At 40.9% G+C, this 24,247-nt stretch overlaps 2 protein-coding genes across 2 annotated transcripts in view; one reads left to right on the top strand and one right to left on the bottom strand.

Moving 5' to 3' along the window:
- SPATA5 (spermatogenesis associated 5) overlaps positions 1 to 11,290 on the bottom strand; it is a 203,769-nt gene extending 192,479 nt beyond the window's left edge. The window contains 10 exon segments of the mRNA XM_049814797.1: positions 643 to 766; positions 1,617 to 1,673; positions 2,315 to 2,444; positions 4,552 to 5,187; positions 6,325 to 6,383; positions 9,594 to 9,751; positions 10,351 to 10,475; positions 11,013 to 11,172; positions 11,175 to 11,243; positions 11,246 to 11,290. Coding sequence (XP_049670754.1) covers positions 643 to 766; positions 1,617 to 1,673; positions 2,315 to 2,444; positions 4,552 to 5,187; positions 6,325 to 6,383; positions 9,594 to 9,751; positions 10,351 to 10,475; positions 11,013 to 11,172; positions 11,175 to 11,243; positions 11,246 to 11,275 — 1,548 coding nt within the window. The 5' untranslated portion in view covers positions 11,276 to 11,290.
- NUDT6 (nudix hydrolase 6) lies at positions 11,274 to 24,213 on the top strand. Its single transcript, XM_049814802.1, has 5 exons — positions 11,274 to 11,433; positions 11,904 to 12,107; positions 17,335 to 17,390; positions 20,532 to 20,586; positions 23,818 to 24,213. The coding sequence occupies exons 1-5, from the start codon at positions 11,274 to 11,276 to the stop codon at positions 24,204 to 24,206; spliced, it is 864 nt and encodes a 287-aa protein (XP_049670759.1). The 3' UTR covers positions 24,207 to 24,213.
- The last annotated feature ends 34 nt before the right edge of the window (positions 24,214 to 24,247 follow it).

Raw genomic sequence — 24,247 nt, 5'->3', positions numbered from 1 at the left:
GGCAACTGAAATTATTATGCAGGAAAATAATAAGAAACTTGCAGATTACATAAACAGAGATACTCATTTTCATGCTGTGGACAGATTTCTTTCATCTTTCCTGCTAATAATCATAAAATAATAGATGAGAGATTGGCAAACTTCATGGGCTTAGTCCATAATGTATTCAAGTCAATTAAATTTACCGTTTCTTCAGTAGGCTTTTGTTTATGTCCTAAATATTACTATGGCAATCTTGAAATAGCTGTTGTTGCCTTTAATAATGCAGCCTACATATCACCAGAAGTATTTTGATGACTTTGATTTCAGACCGATTCAAAGTACCTGGCTTGTTCAATGACGGGCTATCACTAAAATTTCAGTTTTATCTCCAAAATTACAAGAGTGGAAGAAGGCAAAGGAAAGACAGTGAATGGAAGAAAACTTACTTTTCTTTAATCTCACAGTTATCAGGAGACATTCCCCTCCAATGTCTTCTGCTTATCACCCAATAAAGCATTAGATTACTATATGAAGTCTCACCTAAGCCTGTTTTCTTTTCTCCCAAATGACACATCTAAAATTGGCTGCACTATAGAAGCAAAATTTCTTTTTTTCAGCTAGTCCCCATACACATTATTTGTCTCAATACAATCTACTTACTGAGCCAATGCCATCCATTAACGTCAGCAATGAAGCAACAACTCTCTTTTCAACTTCATTCTGAGCCCCTTCTCTCTTTGGACAGAGTGCATCCAGCTCATCAATAAATATAATGGAGGGACAACTGGGGGGAAAAAAAAGTTAAGGTGTTCAGGAAGATTTAAAACACCAAGGCAGAGAATTGCAAAGCTGTTTATGGAAAACATCCAGTTCCTACAAAAATTAACAAGTGTCCTATTCCCTTAGGCAACTGAAAGCTTGATCCTTGAATATGATGTTACTCAAAGAGATAACTAAAATGACTATATATATTAGACAATTAATACCTTTAAGATGACCTACCAATCTACTTTTCTATAACTCTCTACCAGAGATTCACCACTGAATATACCGATTTCATGAGTAAAAAGAGAGCATTTTATTTGCTACTTCTATGAACAGAGTATGCGATAGTCTTTTGTTAATATCTTATGAACACCAATCATCTGGAAGTCTAAAGCCTGCCTTTGCCAAGTCTAATAAATTTGGGCAGAATGCCACCCTAATCCAGAGGCATGCTATATCCAGTACCAACGCTAGCTCATTTAGAGCTGGCTTCCATGTCTCAGCACAGTACTACATTGGTCTCCAAAGATAAAACTAGACAGAAAAACTTGGATCCAGGTGAAACTCTGGCTCATGCTTCCATCTGTTGAAATAAGGTACAATGCTCTAACGATACGATCAAGCGAATTGGCACCATCTGTAACAGTCCCTTTAAAAGGGTAGTGTCCAAAAGCACTTAATAAGCATACTAGAATTTCACTGCTTTCCTTCTAGCTAAGCACTATATAAACAAATTTATTTCCTTTTAAACAACCACTGCAGGAAAAAATTACAATTCAAAGATTCTTGCAAATGTTTTTAAGAACATTGATGCTGGAACCAATACTGCAAAAAAGTGAACACGAATAAAATTATCCAAAAGAACATACCGCAGAGAAGCTTCAGCAAATATCTGACGTAATCTTGATTCAGACTCCCCATAAAACCTACAAAAATTACAATATTTTAATAAAAAACATTTTTTTGTCTTTTCCAGGCAACTTGGAAAACTACTGCTCGCGTGTTCCAAAAAGCTGTATCACACCCTTTTAAAGTCCTGAAGTGTATGCAAATCTACAATAATCTTTATTTCCACAAGGATGAGAAATTATGGTAAAATGAAGCACAGAAAAAGATATAACCATCTTGTAATTAGGAGAAAGATTAAAGGGAAAAGCTTCTCTCTTCTGTGTTAGAAACAATTTTATCTGTACTTTTAAAGAACAAAAAAAATTAGTTCCCTGGAGACATTAGTCTGTGCAGTGTCATCTTAATTTCATATATGCTTTAAGAAGTCACTCTTCTCGTTGCAGAACTAACACACAATCACACATGCAGTTTTAGTCCCCTCTTTAATTTAGTCCATGCCTTACATAAATTTCTTGGCCAAATCCAGTAAACCTCTTTTATTACAAGAAGAAACATAAGCCCTACTTGAGAGAACCCTTTCCCATTTGTTTCTGACTTTCTTGGGCAGATAGCCCATAGCCAATTCTACATCTACATTTACCCACAATGGAGAGATGCCAGGGCAGATTTTGGGCTAATATGGTTATAGAATTAATGAAAATAAATTGCGTGGACTTACTTGCTTATTATTTCAGGACCATTAATAACAGTAACATGAGCGCCAACCTCATTTGCAATGGCTTTGGCAATCATAGTCTTCCCGGTACCTGGAGGGCCATATAACAGCACTCCTCTAGGAGGAGGGATTCCTTTAAACAAGCACATGCACACAAACAGAGAAGAAAGTTATTTGTGGTAAATGCTGGACTGAACAACCTGCACTTGCACATTTCACTGTCCCAGTTATTACCGATTATAACTTGACCTCAGCATTAACTTCTTTAACAGACATATCATTTTGATAAAATTGTAGGCTTTCAGTGGGAAAAGCACACTTATATGGGACATACATCTACATCTACATTTTTTAAAGTCCAAATGATTCTGTTTAAAAAGCAACTATTTAGTCATTATATTTTTCAGGAGTTCAACATTATAATTCTCCCTATGCGTTGTGGTGTTTGTTTGGGCTGAGTACCTAATACTTACATCAAAAGGATGAATTTGCCTCTTTAATGACAAATGTTAAGAGCCAAAACAGACAGAAACATTCAGGCACAGAACATAAGGGACACTAGAAGAACAATGTACCACTGTGTATAGCTAAAACTGGACAGAAACTACAGGTAACCGCATGAAGTAATACTATGATCCCAGGTAAAGAGCCAAAAAAAAAGCTTCAGACCAGCCAAGCCAAATTAAATGGGCACAAAGCTGAAAAGAGAAGGTTAAAATTTAGAAAGCAAAAAGAGGAGACAAATGTTTGACAAAGGACTGACCCTGGCAAAAAACACATTGCTGAAATATGACCAAAGAAGAAACATCAGTTGGGTACTGCAATACCAGACAAGGAATGATGCTTGAGGGGCAGGTCACATCCCACTGGTGACAGAGAACAATACAGCTGGTGTGGACAGAAAGGCTGAATCTTACGAACTAATATACTCAAAAGAAAAAAATTAGCTGCTAACTGACAGAGGATAGAAGTAAGTGTCTTTATGGACAGGTTACTTCACAACAGTCCATTAAAGCATGTGCTGCTCCCTCATGTGGTGTTTCTGGTACTGGCAAGAAATAGAACTGCTGAACCAAAGGTCTCACCTCAGCTGACAGCCTCCCTCCCCCTAAGCTGACAAGGACTCTCCACATTTGGATGGTTACTAATGGTTTGTAACTAGTGAGGAAACATCATCATCTTTCATGTAATTAAGAGATAACCTGATCAAGCACTTTTGGGACTAAGTATGAAGAACACTGATGCTGAAGCAAACTTTCTGCTAGCACAAAACCATGCAGTGATGCCGAGGTTGGAGATCAGCTAATTGAGCTGGACCACACATGGATGAAGACACCTCACACCATCCCACTGACACCTGCTGATCATGAGCAAGCAACGCACACTGAAAGAGCTACCTGTGGTCTTATGGAAGTTGCCCCAGTGATTACTGAAATCACCTCCTCTCTAAAGCATATGCATGGGAAGATGTAAGGCAGAGAAACAAAAAGCCTCAAAGATATGATATTAAAGAAATATTTATAGGCAAGAGCCCTGTCTCACAGTGATGCATACCTAGACAAGTACAATGAGCAGACATGCCTGCTTATGTACATATCGATTTGTGATAAATTCATAGTACAGTTCTACCTTTGTCACAAAAATCCCCTAAGTTCATATATATGTTAGATATAACTATATATGGCAACAGTAATCGTGTTAGTTTCTCCACCCTGTAATTCCATACTAAACACACTGAGCAGTTTGAGTAAACAGCCTCAAACACTTCCTTAAAAGTTTTGCAGAAACCCTACAACACACAGGGATAAAAACAGCAGAAGAATTAATCTGCGTTTTTCTCAACTTAAAAAAGTATATTTAGTTGACCCTACCAAAACAAATGAAAGTCTTAGGACGACATACACATCTGCACCTTTCAAATACCCAAGTATAGAAGTCTTTCCTATTTGCTATAAATTCTGCTTATGCATACCTGAATTTTCTTAGACACACATATTTCTTTCCTACTCAATTATTTTTCACACGAGCCAGTCATAACATTCTCATAATATCCATACATTATAATTATAAAACAGTTTGACATTGTTTGGACACACAAGTATACCAGATTGGTGTTACATAAAATTCAGTGCATATTGCTGGAATAACTTGGGTTTAAAAAAAACAAAACAAAACAAAACAAACCACAAACAAATACCAAACGAGTCATGTTTAAGAAAAAAACCTCATAGGCATCATACCGTAACTCTTGAACAGTTCAGCTTGCTTCAAGGGCAGTTCAACTGTTTCTCTAATAGTTTTGAGCTGGCTGCTTAAACCTCCTATCATATCATAGGTGACTCGGGATTCACAATCAACATCTTGTGCTACATTGGTCCTCGTTTCAATAAAATTGATTCTAGTTCTTGAAGAAATGAAATAAAAACTGTCTGTACAGCTTATTGCTCCAGTTTTGCCAGTTAGTGGGAGTCCCTCACTGCCTCCTTTCCCAGCCAACTCCAAATCATCAGTGAGGTCTGTACCATCTCCCTTGCTGTAGGTTTTATCTCCTTGACCAGAGTCTTGACCACTGGCTGCCACAGCAGAACTGGGTGTAACTGGTGAACCTGGATCCATCGGTTTGCTTGGTGTGCTCATGGATGCAACCTCTGGACTACCATCAATGTCCATCTTGCCGAGCTGTAAGGACAAATCTAACGTACTTGTCTCCACATCAGATCTTTCAAGGTCTGGCTCATGCATGTCACCAGAAATGGCACTGTCCTGTGCAGTCAGCTCTGCACCATCAGTTCCCTTCACTTTCATCACCACGATGTTACAAGGTTTGCCATAGAAAGTGAAAGCCAAGAAGTTTCCTGGTAAAACTATTTTCCCATCTATGAGAAGGTTAAAAAAAGAAAAAAAGACAAAAAAGAAGAAATTTCAATCTACTTTGGTAGCAAGAACATTCAGACATTCTTGTATTAGAATCATTCTTTATCAGGAAGCTAAAGAGTGCTATAAATTAACATAACAAAAGGTAGTTTGGCAATTTCAAGATAATTTCAATGATCCTTTTGTACACAAGCAGATTGAACTGGATAAACATTTGTCAGTATCATATGTAATCTCTCATACTAAACCCATCATTAATTTGAGCATTTTAAATTTCGTACACCATACAAAGGGAGATTATGGAATTAGTATTGTAAGAAGTAAAAATATTGTATTTGCTGTGTGCCTTACAGGTTCACAGTATTTCATGTTTAGCCCACCTTCTTTGAGAGTCTCGGCCTAAAAAAGGTAAGGTTTTAGCCTTTGATTATGAAATACGATCTGAATGCACCGTACAGGCACAAAAAACACACAGTCAAAAATGTAAACAAGATTTATTATTTCTAGCCAAACTCATGAATTTGGAATGCAGTTCATGTTTCCTGCTTCTTAGCGTAGCAATACTGTTATTAATTCCTAAACCAGAAGATTCCCTTTGAGTAGAACAATTTGTAGTGAGTGCTTTGAGTAGTGCTACCTTGAATAACTTATCTTGCCTTTTTGCCTGCCTTGCACATATGCACCACCCAATGAAGTGCAATTTTGCTTATTTAGCACCAACATAAAAAAAAGAAAAAGATTCAGAGTATGGGATTTCATGTCAATACTGATCCCTTATCTTGTTGTTAATGCGTAGTATTGCACTCTTTTCTTTATAATGCAAGTAAACTCTGAAATGCATCACAATATCAGCCAGAAGGCCAGCAATGATTGCTAAACAACCGTAACTTCAACCAGCAATATGTATAATGGACAGAGGGAAGGGAATCACGATTAATGCAAATTAGATATTTACAGCGTGGCAAAATTATTTAGTCCAAAGAAGGCAGATCCCTAGAAGTGTGAAAGGAATAACATCCTCTGTTTTGCCATAAGCCCTTGATTAAGAACATAAAAGGAAACTGTTTGCTTTTCTATCCAAAACTTGATGATCTACTACAAAAATTAAACAGTCAAAAGGGAAGCAACAAAACTTGTACCTAGGTTTCTCAGTAGACAGACAGACATTTCCTCAGCATTAATGGTGGCATCTTTGTCCCTGTGGTAGGAAGAGAAAAAACAAACTGTTTTTCCAAGCAGTAACTAGTTCTAAACCAAAACAGAGTCCACACCACTAAGGCACCACGATGATGAATACCACCTATTTTACAGTATATGATTTAACCCCACAAACAGAAAAGAGCGATGAGCACTCTACAGTCTTCAGATCCTATCATCTTAACTCTGAAGGTATTAGACACACTGTAACAAAAGAACAGTATATATTTAATTTTGGGTTAGTTTTTCCCACAGAAAATGCCGCAATAAACATCATAAGTTATATTTATCATTTCTTAAAGACTACAAACATGGAATGCGTGCTTCTCATCTCACCAGGCAGAATGGTCATTGCTACATTTACTGAATTGGAAAAAATTACAGATAAGGTAGGTCTCTTCCAGCTCTGCAAACTCACGTACACGTCTTCTATTGATTGAACTAGTGCCTTGAGCACTTGCAAAACTGTGCATGTCTTAAACACTGCACATTCACTATCAAAACAGTACAAGTTTCCCTCATGATGCATTTTCTAGTCTTCTATTTAATTGAGTTTAACTGACTCAACAGATAAGCCTTAAGCCACTTCCCTCACCAGCTCCGGCCAGACCTATAGCATTTTCTCAAACGCCAACTCATCACTGGGATTTAACACACGACTGAACACATATGCTCTTAGCCCAAAACAAATGAAAGGTAAAAGGTGTCCTATGCAAATGTCTTTCTCTGGTATTCATATTAAAACATATTACATCACATTTACAACTCACTGAGAGGACAAACATCATTAACAATCCCTGCTCCTCAGATACACTGCAACGTACAAGGCTGTGGTGATTCAATCATTTTTTCAGTGATGGTTTATCCACACAATCTTTTTCCTGTTTCATTTGCCACTTTACCTTTTATTAAAGCCGGTTAAACCCTTTTATTTTAATTCCTTAGGATTTACCCCCCTCAGCCAATCTGTACAAGCCTCGCACATTATCCCTTCTGTTTTCATAACAAAATAAAGGCTTCACTACATCCACTTTGCAGATGAATGCCCACAACCTTTCTAAGTACTTACACCTGTATGATGAAAAGTGTTACACCAAGGGCTGAACAGCAGCAGCACCAAAGGCATTTAAACCAGATACAGCTGCTGCAAATAAAAGTGTGATCAATGGGGGGAGCTCTAAACCTAGAAATAAAAACCCGTTTCTCAATTCTACCGATACAGAAAGCGACCTGAGGGAAAGAGGGGTATTATGCTAATTTAGAGGAGAGCTCTCAAAATGTCACAGCCGTTCCTGACAAGTAAACACATACTCAATTATGTTGCTGGGGTCCGAGGTGGGGGACTGATTTTTTAACTGGAAGAAAAAGCTAAATTATGCATGCAAGCAACTCCCCAGAGGTATTAATTTGCAGAGAATGAACGACACCTGTACTGTCTAGAAACCTAGGCAGTTCTCAGATGGGACTTCCATTTATTCTTTTAATAATTTATATTCTTACATGACAGGACGGCACTATGGTTTGTAGTAAATTAACACGCTTAAACCAGACCAATTACTGTTTTCATGTTTTCTCTCCTAGAGTAATTCTAGAAAAACAGTCATTCATATGACTTTTAATCTGATAGCACATACATGGAACAACCTTCAGAGCCTGACTCCTGACTGGCTAAGAGGGAAAACTCTGGCTGTGGAACAGTTTCAAAAAAAAATGACAGTAATTGTAAGTATTTCAGAAATTACATGCAATCCCTCTGACCTCATCCTTAGGTGGATTTCAGTAAAAGTCACAGCTTTAAAGAAAGAACGCATTGCATATGAACATAGAGAAATATAAATAGATTAGGTCTCATTATTTAACATGGGGTTGTTTTTTTAATTAAATGAGTGTTTTCAACCACCTCTATAACCAAACAGTATGCTATAATAATAAAACTTCCTATAGGATTAAATTAGCCATAACAAAAAGCCGTAAAGTTACCATTTTTTTCATTTTCTGGTGAGAAGAGAGGCAAGGAGGGCAAAGCAAGCTGACACCAGGAAGTCAGCAGACAATGCGCAGCCAAGTTAACCAGTAAAACTATGATTAAACCTAAACTGATATTACTGACAAAAAGCAAAATTGCCTCACCAAATTTTTTGAGAGTCAGTAAGCTGGAAAACAGCATCTCCCCTTTAAAATGGATCACAATGCCATGTTTGAAGGCAGAGGTTTGACAGGGAAGTGAAGTTATAAAGTGTTGGGACACTTTCAAAAGTAACTGTAAAATAACTCTGTTTAGGAAATAACTACAATCAGATTCTCCATCAACCCAAATGCTGACTCTGTGGAATGTTATGAAAATTACAAATATGGGAAGTCATTCAGCAGATCAGTAAAATGCTAATTTCTCAAAGCATTCATGATTTCAAGACAACTCTGACTTGCACCTTTTATTCCCTTGTTTGGGTGAATTTCAACTAAAAACCAAAACATACCTCAGAGTTTCCAATCCTGAAAAAATATTCGAGTAAATAAAAGCGGAGCACAAACCCACGCATATACAAGGATGAAGTTTTGAAGGGAAGTGGTTAAAAAAATTAAAAAAAAAAATCATTTCACTCTCCCCAGCTTGTCAGCCAGTAGTTCTCTCAACTGCAACAGGACTTTTCAACAAGAGCTTCTTAGATAGCAGTTTACAGTATACTTCCTAATGACAACAGCAGCAACACGGGCTCCTTCTAACCTGACATCAACTCTACACACAGAGATCATCCTCATCCTTTACAAGCAACTTACAAGTTTAAAGAATCTGCCTTGATCGTGCAGTTACACACTTTTGCCTAATGCAAATACAACACAGGCAGCTTGACCTCTGCTTCAGGTGCTGGACTATCATTACTACTCATTAACTTAACATAAAACAAAGAATCTTTAATTAAGACTAACAAGCTTAGTGTCATTATATTCTCCACAACAGCACCACTCCTCAGTTGAGATTTTGTACAACAGCTGAGCTGCTCCACTGCCCACAGAGGAGGCAGCAGCAGTTAGCCACCAGTTACTAAACTTTAGTCTTAATCCTACAAATATCTGCACATGTTTGACTTTGTGTGAGTACTAATTCCATCAAAGCAAGAGAGGAAAAATAGCATCTTCTAGGAGGTAAGAGAATCTGCAGTGCAAAGCAGACACCTCATGGTATGTCACTAGGTTATAACAAGCTCCGTACCTCAACTTCACATCGACTTCCTCTGCCTGGATAACTGCACCAGTCACAGGCTGCACAGTGAGAGCATCGCCTGGATTTACTTCCAGGTTCTTCTGTGTGGTTTCACTCAGCCCAACCTTCCCACCTGGAAAGCCTGTGGTAGGCCAAGCAGTACAGACCTAGGAAAAGTTTCAAAGCAAACAACTGTCAGTTGAGATTTCCCCCCCTCTATTTTCCAGTCCTTCAGTTAACGCAAGCCATATTTTGTTGTGAAAAAAATGGGCTGAGGAGGAAGAAGGATTAGATTAAAACCTGGTGCCACAGAGTAAGATACAAGTAGCACTGAGTTCTTACGATAGGATCTCAGATGCTTTTCAAGAAAGAAGGGGTTACATTTTGCCTACAAAGGAGATAAAAAAATTCCACCGGGTCTCTACACGTTCTGCAGATGACACAAAAGCATACACTGTGCTGACTAGGAAATGCTACACGTCAAAGAAAGAAAGAAAAGGGCTATGCTCTTCCTTTGCTACAAAGACACATGTGTGTGCACATATAATACATATATTCACACACGACTTACAGATTTCTTGAGAAAATCAGCTGCGTGGATTTTTTCCCAGTACTGAGAATAAAGACGTAACTATAATGTAGAAAACATGGAAAAGCACATTCGCTATCTTTCTCAACGCATGACCCATTTTGGTCCCTACTGAATACAACAGAAACACACGGAAAGCACAAGAAAAGCGCTTGTAGGAATAGGAAAGAGTCTCACCTCCTGCCGCCCATCAGCAGAGGTAAGCAAGACTGGGCGACCTATGCATATGTTTGCGGACTTCATGCTGCTCAGCGACAGCTGGGCCAGGGCTCTGTGCAACGTTTTTGGAACTTTGTCGTCTCCTAACGTTTTCAGGAGAAAAGAAACACGTCATTTTTTCCCTACCGCTCGGACGAAATCGGTATTTCTGGCCCTCCCCAGTCAGTACAACTAATAAAACCCTTCTGATCCCTCGTGAAGCGCAGTGCCCAGCCGTGAGGGAAGCGCGGGGACCCTTTTGGGGGGAAACTGTGCTAAAACGGGGCACTGTTTCTGACAGGCCTGAAAACACCCACGGTTACGTGCTGCTGCTGCTTGCTGACTTTTCCACCCCGTTTTAGCTACCAGCGGGACCCTTCTGCGGTGGTCACCGCTCTTCGACACTGCAAGAAAAGGCAAATTTCACGGGGTCTCTGCCGACTTTACCTGAGAAATCCACACACACCACACCCCCACCCACCCCTCCGCCGTGAGGGGACGGGGCAGCCCCTCGGGCCCGGGCCGGCTGAGGGAGAGCGGGGAGCGCTGTTCTTACAGCAACTCGTATTTAAAAGGGGCCGCCCTCAGCCCGCCGAGCCGCGACAGGCGTGAGCCTGGCCCCGCCGCCCGCACCCCCGTACCTGCTTCCACCGCCTCGGCGACACCCAGCGCCAGCAGCCCGCCCTCCGCGGGGCCGCGGAGCGGGGCGGCCAGCGGCGAGCTGCCGCCGCCTCCGCCTCCTCCTCCTCCCGGGGCCGACCGTCCCTTACTCTTCCTTCTGGAGGAGGCGGCCATGCTTTCCCCGCCGGCTGCCGCCGAGCGGTTCCGGGAGCAGAGGCCGGCACCGCCCCGGGGAGCGGAGGGGGCGGCCGCTTCCCGCCGCTTCTGCCCTGCGCAGCGCCATGGTGAGGCCGTGGCGGGCGCTGCAGCGGGCGCGGGGCTGGCGGGCCCTGGCGGGGCTGCGGGAGCGGCCGGACAAGTTCGGGGGGGTGAGCGTGGACCTGGCTCAGCTGGGTCCCCCCCGCCGCCTGGAGCGGGCCGCCTTCGGGCGGTGGCTGAGGGGCAAGTGCCGGGGTGGGGGCCCGGGGTGGGGGCCCGGGGCGGGCGGGTGGGGGGCAGTGGGTCCCCCTCTTGGCGCCTGGTCCCGTGAGTGGGCTCCCCTCAGCCGCCTGTCGCTGCGCGGGGCGGGCGGCGGTCGCCGGCCTCCCCACAGACACACACACACACAGACACACACACGGATGCCATCCGCGGCCCTGTGGTGGAGGGTGTCGGCAGAAGCGAGCAAAGACCCGTTTCCCCGCGCCTCCGGGCAGAGGCGAAGGTGAAGGCCGTCATTTTTCTGTGTAAACGCCAAACCGTAGCGCGTAAAACGGCGAGGTGGCAGTGCCCCCTCTCCGGTCGCTGCTGACGCGTTCCTCACACCGACGGTAGTTTGACCCTGAGGTAAACGAGGTAAAAATATGGAGTTTCACGCCTTAATCCCGGCGGCGGCGGCCCTTACCCTGCTTCCCTTGGTCTCTCTCTGGCAGACGCGGTGGCCCGGTGGCGGGAGGAAGGCCGCGTCGCCGTCTGGCTGCGTGTCCCCATTCTCCAGAGCGGGTTTGCGGCGGCGGCCGCCTCGCAAGGCTTCGCCTTCCACCACGCCGAGCAGGGTGCGTCCACCTTGACGTTGTGGCTGGGAGAAGGGCCCAGCAGGCTGCCGGGGTACGCCAGCCACCAGCTGGGAGTTGCAGGTTAGTTACAAAAGTGGTTGCGCCCACAAAAGGGCCTTTCGAAGGAGCCCTTAGGACCAGGTTCAGGAGGAAATCGACTGGTTCTCTCCACAACCGCCACGTGGAAACCAGCGGCTTACTGTTGGGGTAACTTTACGGAGTGAAACGTGTCATTCATGAATGCGCCTGTGCAGCGGTGCGTGTTGCTAAGAGCAGGCCAGTGAAGAGAGGGGGGTGTTCAAAAGAATTCCAGTTTGAGAAAATTGTAAACAGCTCGGGGAGAAGAAAATGTGGTCCTGGAGCTTTAAAATTTAACTCACGAATATTGTTTTTATCAAATGCCATTTTGAAAAACGCATCTTGGCTTTCACCTGTGAAAGCCTTGCAGGTGAGAGAGGTAGGATTTCAAGGTGTAAGCAGGTTTTTTAAAGTGAAAAAGTAACTACAAATTTTGTAGAAAAAATCCCTTCTCTGTCCCTGTCCTTGCTGTAGATGCTTGATGTATGCACCTACCTAAACTACGCTCAAGTTAAGGTCTGTAGATGGGGCAGACTTGACCCAACAGGGATTGCTCAGGAGCTAGCACAACTGTTAGCCTCAATTACAACAGTCTAAAACCTGCTCTAAGCTGTGCCTAGAAGTCCATAACCCAGACAAGTGTATGTTATAAACAAACATCTGAACACCATACTCTTACCCATCTAGACCTCCCACAACCACAGTTGGAAAGAAGTTGCTCTAAAAACTGAGGAAATTCCTAAGGAACTAGATAAGATAGTTTTCTGATTTATTTATTTTTTTATACAGCACAGTACAAGGAACTGATGGTGAGCCAAAAATACAGTCACCTTGAACTCAGCTTCACCAAATTTGAATGTTTTTGCCCTCTCTCTCAGCAGCCTTCCACAGATCTGCAATTATGTGTCCCATCGCTCAGTAATCTCCTGTAATCTGGAGGTTGGTTTGGACCCCTCATGTACTGGTAAAGACTATATAACGGTTGGCAGTTATGGCAGAAGGACAGTAAATCTCTCCCGTTACAAGCTTGACTTGTTTGTCCTTGGCTTGCAGGGACTGTGTGGGACCCTAATTCTTCACCAAGTGGTGTTAAGACCCGTAAACAGCAATTTGAAAAATCTAGTTAGGAAGGATTCATAAAAGATTATTCTATGTAGCAGTAGGTCAGGTGAAAGTAAGGTTTGGAAAAACAAAGCCCTCAATTGCAAAACAGTGCTGCTGCTATCGGCAGTTGGCGTTTTCATTTACAAAGCCAGCAGAGGGCAGGGTAGAAGCTGAAGACAGTCTTGGGTTTTTTTCAATGGACATGTTAGAGCATGTTTTCCTGAGGTATGAAAACCTCACCATTAAAATATGTGGCATTAAACCCGAGTAAGATAATGCATTCTCCTAGCAAAAGCACCGTGTTACTCCTTACGGTTAAAACTTGCATGTTTAAGGAAACATGACTAACTGAAAGGGGATTTTTCTGAAGTAGGTTTTGCGTAGCTGAAAGTGCTATTTAAAAGAAAATAATGTAATAGATGTGTTGTGACCCTGATGGTTATCAGGAGGGACTTAATATAAGAAAAACCGTAACTCTGAAAAACTCTTAAACATTTGAAAATACAAAAAATGCACTTTCAGAGCATAATTTGCTGTTGTACTTTGAGAGGAACACTTTGCACTCTGCAAGTAGGAAAAAACTTTGAGGGAAAAAAAGTTTCATAAATGCAGGTATATGGATTTCACAGTTTATCGCACAGATTTAAAAATTGCACAACAAATAATGTATGTATTCTTTGCTACCGCTTTTCAAACCTGTACATTTTTATTCATTATTGGGAGTTTCTTTAAAAGAGGCAAAGACCTAAAGAAGGCATTTGGGCGGGTAAACAAACAGATTTCTGTGTGTGACATAATGAATGCAATTTTTTTTTTCCTCGGTTCCACTCGCTCTTGGTGGATTTGGAACACATCCCAAGAATACACTAAGCAGTGTGGCTACCACCTGGCATATGTTTATTCCATTATCTTTCTACTTCAGGAGGAAGAGCCTGGGTAGTGGTAGGGCTTCATTCTATTTTTAATTAATTTTATTGAAATATTAAATTACTTAAATATGTGCATTTATAATGTGTGTGCCAAACCCTAGGCATTTTTATTTCCTGAACAAAAAACTGTATTTTAGAAAGTTTCTGTGGTAAAGAAAAGCAAATTTGCTTATGAGAGTCTTCATCTCAAAGCTGTGGCCAATCACTTAAATACAGAACTTAGTTCCTTGTGCATCCTAAAAAGCGGAGACGTTGGGAGTGGTTTGCTAGCCTGCGGGAAGCCAGCACAGGGAGCAGACAACAGGTAGCGAGCCTGCATTGCCAAGTAGACCAGCAGCTGCTTTTGATCCTGTCTGGAGTTTCCCACACAGCGAATGCTGCGCAGCCAGGGCTAGTGCCTCAGCATCATCCAGCCAAGTGATGACAAAGGTGTGAATAAGCAAGGTCAGGTCATATTTTGCCAGACTAGATCAGAGTCGCCAAGCAGAGAGTAGCAAACGTTACTCATTGGGCTTGGCCATTATTGTTTAGAAATAGTGGAATATGTGGTGTGTCTTCCAACTAACTTAACTGCATCCGTTTGTAGGCGGCAGGATTTTCCAAATATGTAAAGGTACAGGAAAGCTTTTGGCGTATGAAATTATTAAGATGTTTTTGAAAAGCATTTCCAAAATTCTCAGCCTCCTAGGAGGAAGTGGTCTGCCATCCAGAAAGTGACGTGTTTGTAAATATGCCACATAACAATGGCATAGGAAGACAAGTTGAGGAAGAAAAGTAAAAGTCATTCTCTTCTCCCTCCCATGTAGTATAAGCCTTACAACATGGCTGTTATTTTCATTGTTACCTACCTTAGTCTAGTTGTTTAAACAAGTCATTGAAGTTGAAGAGTGAGAAGGGTCTCCACACACGCGTACACACGCACGATCACCAGCCTTGGCCAGTCCTGTCACTTAAGGAAATGTGTAAAATGAGCGGCTGCATAAATGTCCAACTGCACAGGAAGATGGAGTTCGATAGGTAATGGTGGTCCAAGGAATCAAAAGTGATTTAAAGGCAGCTCCCAACTTGTTTTACAAAGTAATATCTATTCCTGTCTGCTGATGTTTACAATGCAAGCAGTCACATGTGCGCTCATTACACGAATGAGAAGTGCTTTTCAACACTGAACATCTTTTCATACACTTTTACATCAGTCATAAATAAAACAGGTAGACTGAAGATATTTTTCCCCTCCATTACTCATTGTCTGGAATTGTCTAAGGGCTATGGGGTTTGGGGTGTTTTTTTTTAAATAATTCCCTTACCTGTTTCTGAAAAGAGAACATTCAAAACACAGCAGTGTTGCAATAGCGATTAGTTGGTTAGGTTACAAGTGTAAACCTTTCCAGAAAGTCATCCTGGCGTTGGCTGATTTAAAGCTCCAGGTACCACATTTGTAGCAAGAGGGAGAGTTTTTAAAACCAGCGTTCAGAGCCTGCAGCCAAGCTCTGATCTCACTGATGCTAACCAGGTGCGGCCCGGCGAGCTTCAGCAAAGGGACTCCTGAGTTACACATGGGAAAATGAGACCAGACAGCAAATCCCGTTAGTGTTTTTCCTTTCTTCTTGCTTTGGATTTAGGTATCACCTAGCAGAGATTCTGGACATCTCACAGAATTTCACTGCCAAAAATTACATTCACAGGCATCGATTTCTGGGGAACAGAGGACAGAAAATGTTCTTTATGTTTGATTCAAACTGCAGTTTTCCTCTCTTCGGCAGTCCTCCTTGGTCTCAGCAAATCATTTGGCTGAAGAATGGCTTTTCTAGAAAATAATCCCTGTAATCACAGTCTGCATCAAAGTTGCTCTTGCTTTCCTTTTGTTCCCTTTTTTAATCAGTACAGTACTTGAACCTGGACACTGCTAAATATTTACAGGAGGAATGCATAAAGTCACAAGCCATGGGGAGGCAGATATGTGACTACCCTCCTAAAGCACGTCCTTTGACATATCTTGAAGGAAGATTGGTATTTCATCTTTTAAATATTCCTCCTACACGGAAGTCTGCCATGTATTACTAAAAAAACAGAGGATGTTTTGAGCTGGACACTCATCCCTTCTGTGGAAATACTTCCCCATAGCATTTTAAATGCATATATCATCACAGATCTGGCCATATACTCTTCCTCTTGCTGTAAAATGACATTTATCGTGAACTGCTAATTTGAAACCCATGCATGACTGATGTGGAAAAGAGCCTGGTAAGCGGCACCACAGTACTCATTCTGCTCACCGCAGCGCACTTGAAAATCTGAGAAAAAGACCTGTTTTAAAGGGAAGACGTTTTTAAAGTATGACCAATGAGTATGACATGATGATTAAACATGAAAGCACTTGGGGTTTAAAAAGTAGGAAAACTTGTAATCTGTGGGAGAAAGTCATGGGCTGAGCATGAGGACACAAGGAAAAGCTGAACTTTTCAGTCATACATCCTGATCTATTTTTTTTAGCCAAGTGAAAACGTCACTTTCCCACTTGGAAGCAGTGCATTTTGATTAACGAGTTGACTCAGATTACTGCGCAGTTCCTATCACGAGTTGTTAGCTGGATAGTACAGTAAGAGTTCATAGATGGTCAACCAGTTGAACATTATCAGTACAGTCAGCCTACCAAGTACTAAACCTTGCATGCATTAACCAGAAAACACTCAAATCTTCACTACAGCAGAAGGGACTTTTGTCATGAATTTCGCTAGAGAAAAGTTCTTACCCATTGTGGCTACTCAGCCAGAGTCACTGGAAAAATTTCTGTTATTTGAGCAAGACTACAGGCACATCTCTGCTGAAGCAAGCAGCTTTGCTCGATTATTTGGATGACATCTTGATCTTGCATTCTTTAGTTCTCCTAACGTAACACAAGCAAATTATTCCTTTCATTTCTTGTCTAATCTGGGACTGATATGTAGGACGTATTTATCTTGGTACTGCTACCTTCAAATTTTTGTACAGAATACTTAACCTTTTTTAATATTTTATTGAATATCAGCCTTCCACCAACAAACCACTTTCTGCAACTCATCCATACAAATCTTGCTAACTGTAAACCAAGTATCATTAGGGGTTTGCCATGCTTTATCAAAACGTTAAATTATGGTTGTTAAAACGGAATGTAGTTGTTTATAACAACTTAATCTTTTTCAATATTATCTCTCTACTAGGTGCTGTTCTAGATGAAAGCACTGGAAAGGTGTTGGTCGTACAAGACAGAAATAGGGTAAGTTTGTTATAGGATTATAAAATAGAGAAGTTCATCTACATATGCCTACTCTGTAGTCTAAAACAAAGACATTTTTATTCCAGTCCAAAATTGTGATCGTTAAAAATTACTTCCTTTTACGAGTGTCTTGGAACACATCTGTCAGCAGATTGCTGTATTGCATTTGAAGGAAAAAGAAAAATAGACCTTGAAAATCAACGGCTTTATTGTTAATTATAATAGGCAATTGAATCAGCAGAACTAAGTACCCCCTCTGTTTTGAGTTTTCCGCTTTCTCCTGTAACTGACCCAAGAGTCCCTGATCTTGTGTTTGGATCCTCTGGAAAACCCCCATGGCTCAGAGCAGATTTTGGGAGAAGACTTATGATTTTTGTTTGTTTTCAAAAATTCCAGGCATATCTGTGGCTTTAAATAAGCAGTAACATGGTTGGCCATGACCTGGTGACCGCTTAGTATAGCAGGTGTAAAGATCATTAATTTCTCACAAAGTGAAGTGCTTGACCTCGCTACCGAGAATGCCAAACCAGAGAGCATGAGTGTGGTGATGGTGGGTCGTGTGATCATTAATTTCTCACAAGTGAAGTGCTTGACCTCGCTACCGAGAATGCCAAACCAGAGAGCATGAGTGTGGTGATGGTGGGTCGTGTGATGTGGCTTGAGGTAACCAAGCATCCATCACTGGTAATGTCTTCCAGCCTCCATCACGCTAACCTAGGTTGTCATACAGCAAGTGCAGAAAGCCCACTAGCTCGCTCTTCCATGTAAAATATACTTAGCTTTCATTTGCAAATTAAAGTGTCTCTAGTACAGTGAGATTAACTGCAATTTTAACATGGTAACAATCAAAATTTACATACGTAGAATGAAGTATACTTGGATGCATCATTTTCATTTTATATGGTTACAACTATGCCAGAATCTCACTGGCTACATTTTTCTGTCTTTCCTGAACCAGCTACTAAGAGATTTCTTCTCAGGACCCAAAACATCACTTCAGTTCATTGGTAACAACACAGCTAATGAACTTCAATGAAAGGGTGCTTTCCTAGGCAGATTCAGTCATACAGCATGTTGAATTTCTAAGGCAAGAGTTCAGAGGAAGAGAAACACCCTTTTCTTCTTTCCCCTAAACTATTAATTTTATATTTTTACTTGCCATAAAGTAAAAATTTGAGGACTCCTCTATAGCAGGACCTTCAGGCCTACATCCAGTAATTACCATTTAAAGCATAAATCCAGTATGCAAGCTATAGGCTCTGGCAGTGGTTCCAGTTCTAGAGAGTCTCCAGGAACAGAACAGCACATTGTAAACTTCAGAAATGCTACCTTTATTTTTCTTTTTATGCACACAGAAATTACAAAACTGCATGGTTACCTTTTAGTAAGTATGTTAAGCAGGTCTCAAAAATGGAAATTGCACATTCTGCATATTCAGAAGGAAACAGTAGTTTCCTAAGCCCAGGAGGTTTAAGGTTTAACTTCTTCATGCTGTGGTTTTGTTAAAGCTCACCCACAGCCATTTTAAGTGCAGACATCTCTATGCAGTGTTACAGTGAGACATCCGATGCTCTGTTCAGGTTCTAGGTCCAATTCCATACTCACCAGGCATTACCTCTGTAGCCTCTGGCCCCAAAACACAAGAGGACCAGTCTGGCACTGCTCTTCCCTCCAGTGCATTCTGAAAAGTGGGATGGGTCGGGTCAACTATTTCAGGGTACCTTTCCAGAACAAAGCTGACAGCGCAGCGAGCGAGGAAGGTGAAAGGAAAAAAGTGATTGTTTCTGACTCCCCTCTTTACAGCTGTCTTCTATTGACTGGATAAAATCAAGTATAGAAACTGAAGTGTATCAATACCCACACATTTATTGTGCAGTGAGCAAATAAAATATCTCGGTACAAGCAAATTGGCTCAGATGGTTGTTTCCCACCGTCAGTTCCACCACTCCTCTCCCTTCTCCTTCCCCATGAAATGAACAATTTCCCCCAAATGGTGACTTTTAATACAAATGATGTTCTGAAAGCTTAAAAAAAAAAAATAAACTGCTAGTGGAATTTTAAGAGCAGTTTGGGTTTAATCATGAAAGGACAATTCCACAGCACACAAAAAAAGATTTCCAGGAACTGAAAGCAAATCTGAAAGCCAGTAGGCAAATACATGTATTTTCCATCTGCACTATTTTTCATCTATTACTTTAAATTCCTATCCAAGCTCTTTAAGACTGCTCAGAAAAAAAGAAAAAAAAAGAAAAAAACCCAACAACATTTTCCAATGTAGTCAGTAGGATTTCAAATCACTGGAAAGCATGGGACTTCCCTCTCTCTGCTGCATGTACAAGAAAAGCTACCTTTTTTTTGCCAGTGTACCTTTTTACTGCATTAATTTCTAGTTGAAGGTTAACTTCTTCCTATATAAACTTTTAATAAGGAAAGAAATAAAAATAGTAGTGCATAGATGTAAAGGTAAGGCCTGTAAATCTTCGTGCATTTGCAAGAGGTGTAGGAACTGGGACTCCTTTATCAGTATCAATAACAGCACCAAGTCCGCATGTCACATTCTGTTTGAAGTACTGAACTTTATTGCAATTCAATAAATGCTTCTATATATAAATCACACACAAGGCCTCAGTTTTTGTATTCTGTGAAAACAAACGACAAGTTACGCTAAATGGTTATTACAGACACACGAAGTCATCTTAAAGCCAGTGCAGTAATAGAACAGTACTACAATCATAATACCTGTTCGTAAGATTAAAAATATATACATTTTTTATAAGCCAAAACCATGGAAATGGAATACATTAGTGATTAAATATAAGATTATATAGTCTATAGCAGCTTTTTTTAATATTCAACTACTCTATCTAGTTATCTAGCAGCAACGTTGTCTAATGACTGTTAGACAGTTTGTATTTTCAATCAGTAGATGTTTTGTTCCAATATCTCATACAGACTATAGATACCTCTGATCATCACATTAGCAAGAACAGAGAAGTTCCTACTTAAAGCCATACTGATGTTTGTAAAAGTAATTGCAATACTGCAACTTCAACCAAAGAAAGGCACGTTAATTGTCTCCTTCATGTTAGAGAGTACAACACAGGCTGCATTCTATATTAATATTTTTTTCCTCCAATACAGACTATAAATGCGTGGAAATTTCCAGGAGGTCTGTCTAATCCAGGCGAAGACATTGGTAAGTCCTAGGATAACAGGTTAGATGTCAACAGAATTACAAAGACATTAACAGTACTGAAATACACCATGACCCGCATCACTCCCATGACTAATTGCTGCTTTGGTGAATAGATGAAGTGACGTGATCCTACAACCTTAATGGTAATGGGGTAACATTATGTTCAGGGCAGAGAAGTTTTGCGTTTATAACATTTACCCTTTTCCACAATTTCTCTCAAGTGAGTGCTTGAAGCCAGCTTATTTTTTGTAGGCTTCTTGGATATGCCGTAATAGGAGCCAAAAGTGCAGAGGATTAAGGTAATCGGTATATAACCCAAATAAAACTGAAACAGTGAGCTCTCAGCTCACACTGGAGTCCAGGGCAGTGAGCTCAATGATGTACTGAGCAGAAATTTCCAACTCTCCTTTTTTATGTGCAAAACAGAAATAAATACACTTGCTTCCTTCCATGCCCGTTCACTTGATTTGTTTAGACTAAGAGCTCCTTGGCACAGGACCAGCGTTCAGTGCAGTGCCTCAGTCTTGCGGGCACCTACTTTCAACCAGAGACCTACGGCACTTCTGTATTAAAAAACAACGCAGATGTGAGGAAACCTATCATTTCTACCCAGCGTAGCACAGGTGATGATGAACACTGCTGCAGTTATGTTCAGAGGTGAATGAATAAGGGTGTTTATGAAGAGATAGAAAATTGTGCTTTTTTTCCTTTTCTCTCACCCCTGAAAATTATGACCCACAGACCAGTTAATTCTTAAGTTATACTGCAGTGGTAAGGTAGGTCTCATTTTCCAAAGTTACATTTGCTCACATTAATTTAGCCCCACATCAGTATTCAGATACGAATATATCCTTCCAATAAGTCACAAATGCAGAACTCAGAAATGTTGCCCAGAGCAATGCAGCAGCTCTGGCCAACTGGGTATTGAGCCCGGGTTTCCTGACTGTTCCATATCTTAGAAATATCTACTCTTTTAGCAGTCTTCCTGCAACAACACGTGGAGGGCTTGTATTCCAGTTCGCTATTTCAGTACATGGGGAAAGTTTCTAGTTAGTGGGATATGGCTGAGTTGTAGTTTTCATAACTCACGAGTCACGTTTTAAGTCTTTTTGTCAAACGTGATAGAAATCAAAATTCTTTGCTTGACAATGCAAATACATGTAACATAGTGAAATGGAGTCACGTTTTCAAAAGAATCCCAAATGCTGTGTTTGTTGTCTAGCCAGGCTCCTTTTCACTTCTAGTAACAGAGGGCGGCTGTAGGCCAGGAGATACTGGAGGAATTTTTGTACTGAGGGAAAAGAACAACCACTGCTGGCAACAGCTTCTGCAGAGGAATACTGTTACCAAGTAAGCCAGTGGCCATCCCTCAAATAACCACGTATCAGGTGAGAACATGGCTGCAGCCTGGATGTAGGTATTGAGAAACGACTGGGAGGAAACAAGTCTCTTACAGCTCCCCTCCTGCCACTACTAAACTATATAATAATGAAACATATGATTCTCTGCATCACATCTTAATATTACAAGAAGATATAAATTAGTGAAGCGTAAAATATAAGAGCTTAACTTCCCTTTTTCTATCCTTACATCAAACCTTATAAACTCACAGTCATTCAAGGGACTAAATTTTAAATTACAGTTACAAATTGCAATTACAATGCTTGAAAATCCTGTGATTATATGAAGTGACAAAATATATGGCTGCCTACTTTAATGAGTACAAACTGACTTGCACGAGTAATCTGAATAGTTTCATAATGCAGATTAAGCAAAGTGCACACGTTTTTGTATTTGAGTATTTCTGAAACTCAAGTCCTAGTGTTTCTTCTAGTTTAACTGTCATTATGTATTTTTTTATTTATATACACATTTAAATAAAAGGGAAACAGAAAAAGGCACTTTATCTAAAAGCAAAGCTCAAAGCTTAAATGAAACTCCTAATTATTTCAGTTTTTCTTAACCATAACCTGCCTCAGCATTCCTTGTGATCTCAGTTGTTTACATTCTTTGACCACTTCTGTGTAATACTGCCCCTGGCCAAATAACAGAAACACTTGCCACGGGGAGTTTGCTTCGCAACCACTGTTTTAAACCAGAGGACCGCAGAGGCCTCTCTGGGCAACATAAAATGCAATCTCTCCCAGGGTAATTGAGTATCTTTCACCTCCGACATGTTGAGATGCAAGCTTCCTTAGGGAGGCGAATCTCTGCAAGGTCTTTTACAGTATTTTGCTTTTGGAAGTAAGCCAATACACTCATTTCTTACTGAAAATGAACAAACGGAAGCAGATAATGTTGCAAAACAGCTATATGCATTTACCACTCAAACAAGACACACAGATTTGGAAAAAGCTAGTGTTTTACCTACCAGTAGTTACCCCAGGCAAGTAGGATTTGACCTGACTACAATGAAACTGCAGACTTCGGGGAAATAAGTGGAATATCAAAAATCTCATTTGGGCTCTTCAATTTAAGTTATTATTCAAGAGAAAAATCTCCTCTTTTGAAGAGTACTGGATAGATGGGTAATTCTCTGACTGCAATTGCAGTACACAGACACTCAAGACCCTTGAAGTTACAGCTACTTTTGTCATGAGGAATGTTAAGACTTACATAACTTTGGTTGATGTACACAAAATGTACACCTGCAGCACAGAAGTATTCTGCAAGAACAGGCTACGTGCTATACAGGTATTACGGCATATTTGAAATGTTGCTAGATAGTTAAGATATATCTTGAAAAGGACTTCGTGCCAACTTTCTTCAAACACTAGTTTTACCCATTTTGTTCCACCTTGTGGCAAAGTGCAATGAAACTGATTTGATCAAGTGATCTGACGTAAGTCCAGATGTTCAGCTGCACAGGGTCTGAATGTGAAACTGGACAGAGGCAAGGAAAGAGACAGGGGCTAAGATTCAAAGGCCTGAAAAGAGGGTGCAATACTCTCTTGGACTAAGGCATCAGTGGAGCCAGCAACCATCAGAAAGTCTGTTTCAAAACCACACCCTGTACAGTATTATCAAAAGCTTCTTGCTTTCATCATTTTGTAGGATATATGCAAGAAAGGCATGCAGCATGTGAGCAATAAATTAGCTTATCCTTCTGTTGAAACAAACAGGCTTACATTTTGAAAAGCTTACAAAGCACAACAGAGAATGCTTTGAGTTAAGAGATTTTCCATGATCAAGAGGTTTAAAGTGTGTTATAAGGATTGCTCTTTCACCTAGGAGACACAGCAGTTCGAGAGGTTTTTGAAGAGACTGGCATCAAGTCAGAGTTCAAGTCCATCCTAAGCATAAGACAGCAACACGAACACCCCGGAGCCTTTGGGAAGTCGGATATGTACATCATCTGTCGCCTGGAGCCCTCCTCCTTCACCATCAGCTTCTGCCAGCAGGAGTGCCTGAGGTGTGAATGGATGGACCTCGATGAGCTTGCTAGGACAAAACACGCTACTCCCATCACCAGCAACGTAGCTAAACTCTTACTTTACGGATACCGGGAAGGGTTTGAGAAGATTGATATAACCATGAGAGAGTTTCCGGCAGTCTACACAGGCCTGTTCTACAAACTGTACCACAGGGAGCTGCCCGAGTCCTACAGAAATATTAGATGATAGCAGTACATTTCACATTTCATTATGTTAATAATTTAGAA

The sequence above is a fragment of the Accipiter gentilis genome, chromosome 12 (genome assembly GCF_929443795.1).
Source record: "Accipiter gentilis chromosome 12, bAccGen1.1, whole genome shotgun sequence".
Lineage (NCBI taxonomy): Eukaryota > Metazoa > Chordata > Aves > Accipitriformes > Accipitridae > Astur > Astur gentilis.
Note: the sequence above shows the minus strand (reverse complement) of the source record. Positions and strands in the feature narration are given on the sequence as shown.

Coding starts and splice junctions, on each gene's coding strand:
- NUDT6 (XM_049814802.1), top strand. CDS start 11,274: ATGGTGAGGCCGTGGCGGGCGCTGCAGCGGGCGCGGGGCTGGCGGGCC. Junction 11,434..11,903: donor CTTCGGGCGGTGGCTGAGGG/GCAAGTGCCGGG, acceptor TCTCTCTGGCAG/ACGCGGTGGCCCGGTGGCGG. Junction 20,587..23,817: donor TAATCCAGGCGAAGACATTG/GTAAGTCCTAGG, acceptor TCTTTCACCTAG/GAGACACAGCAGTTCGAGAG.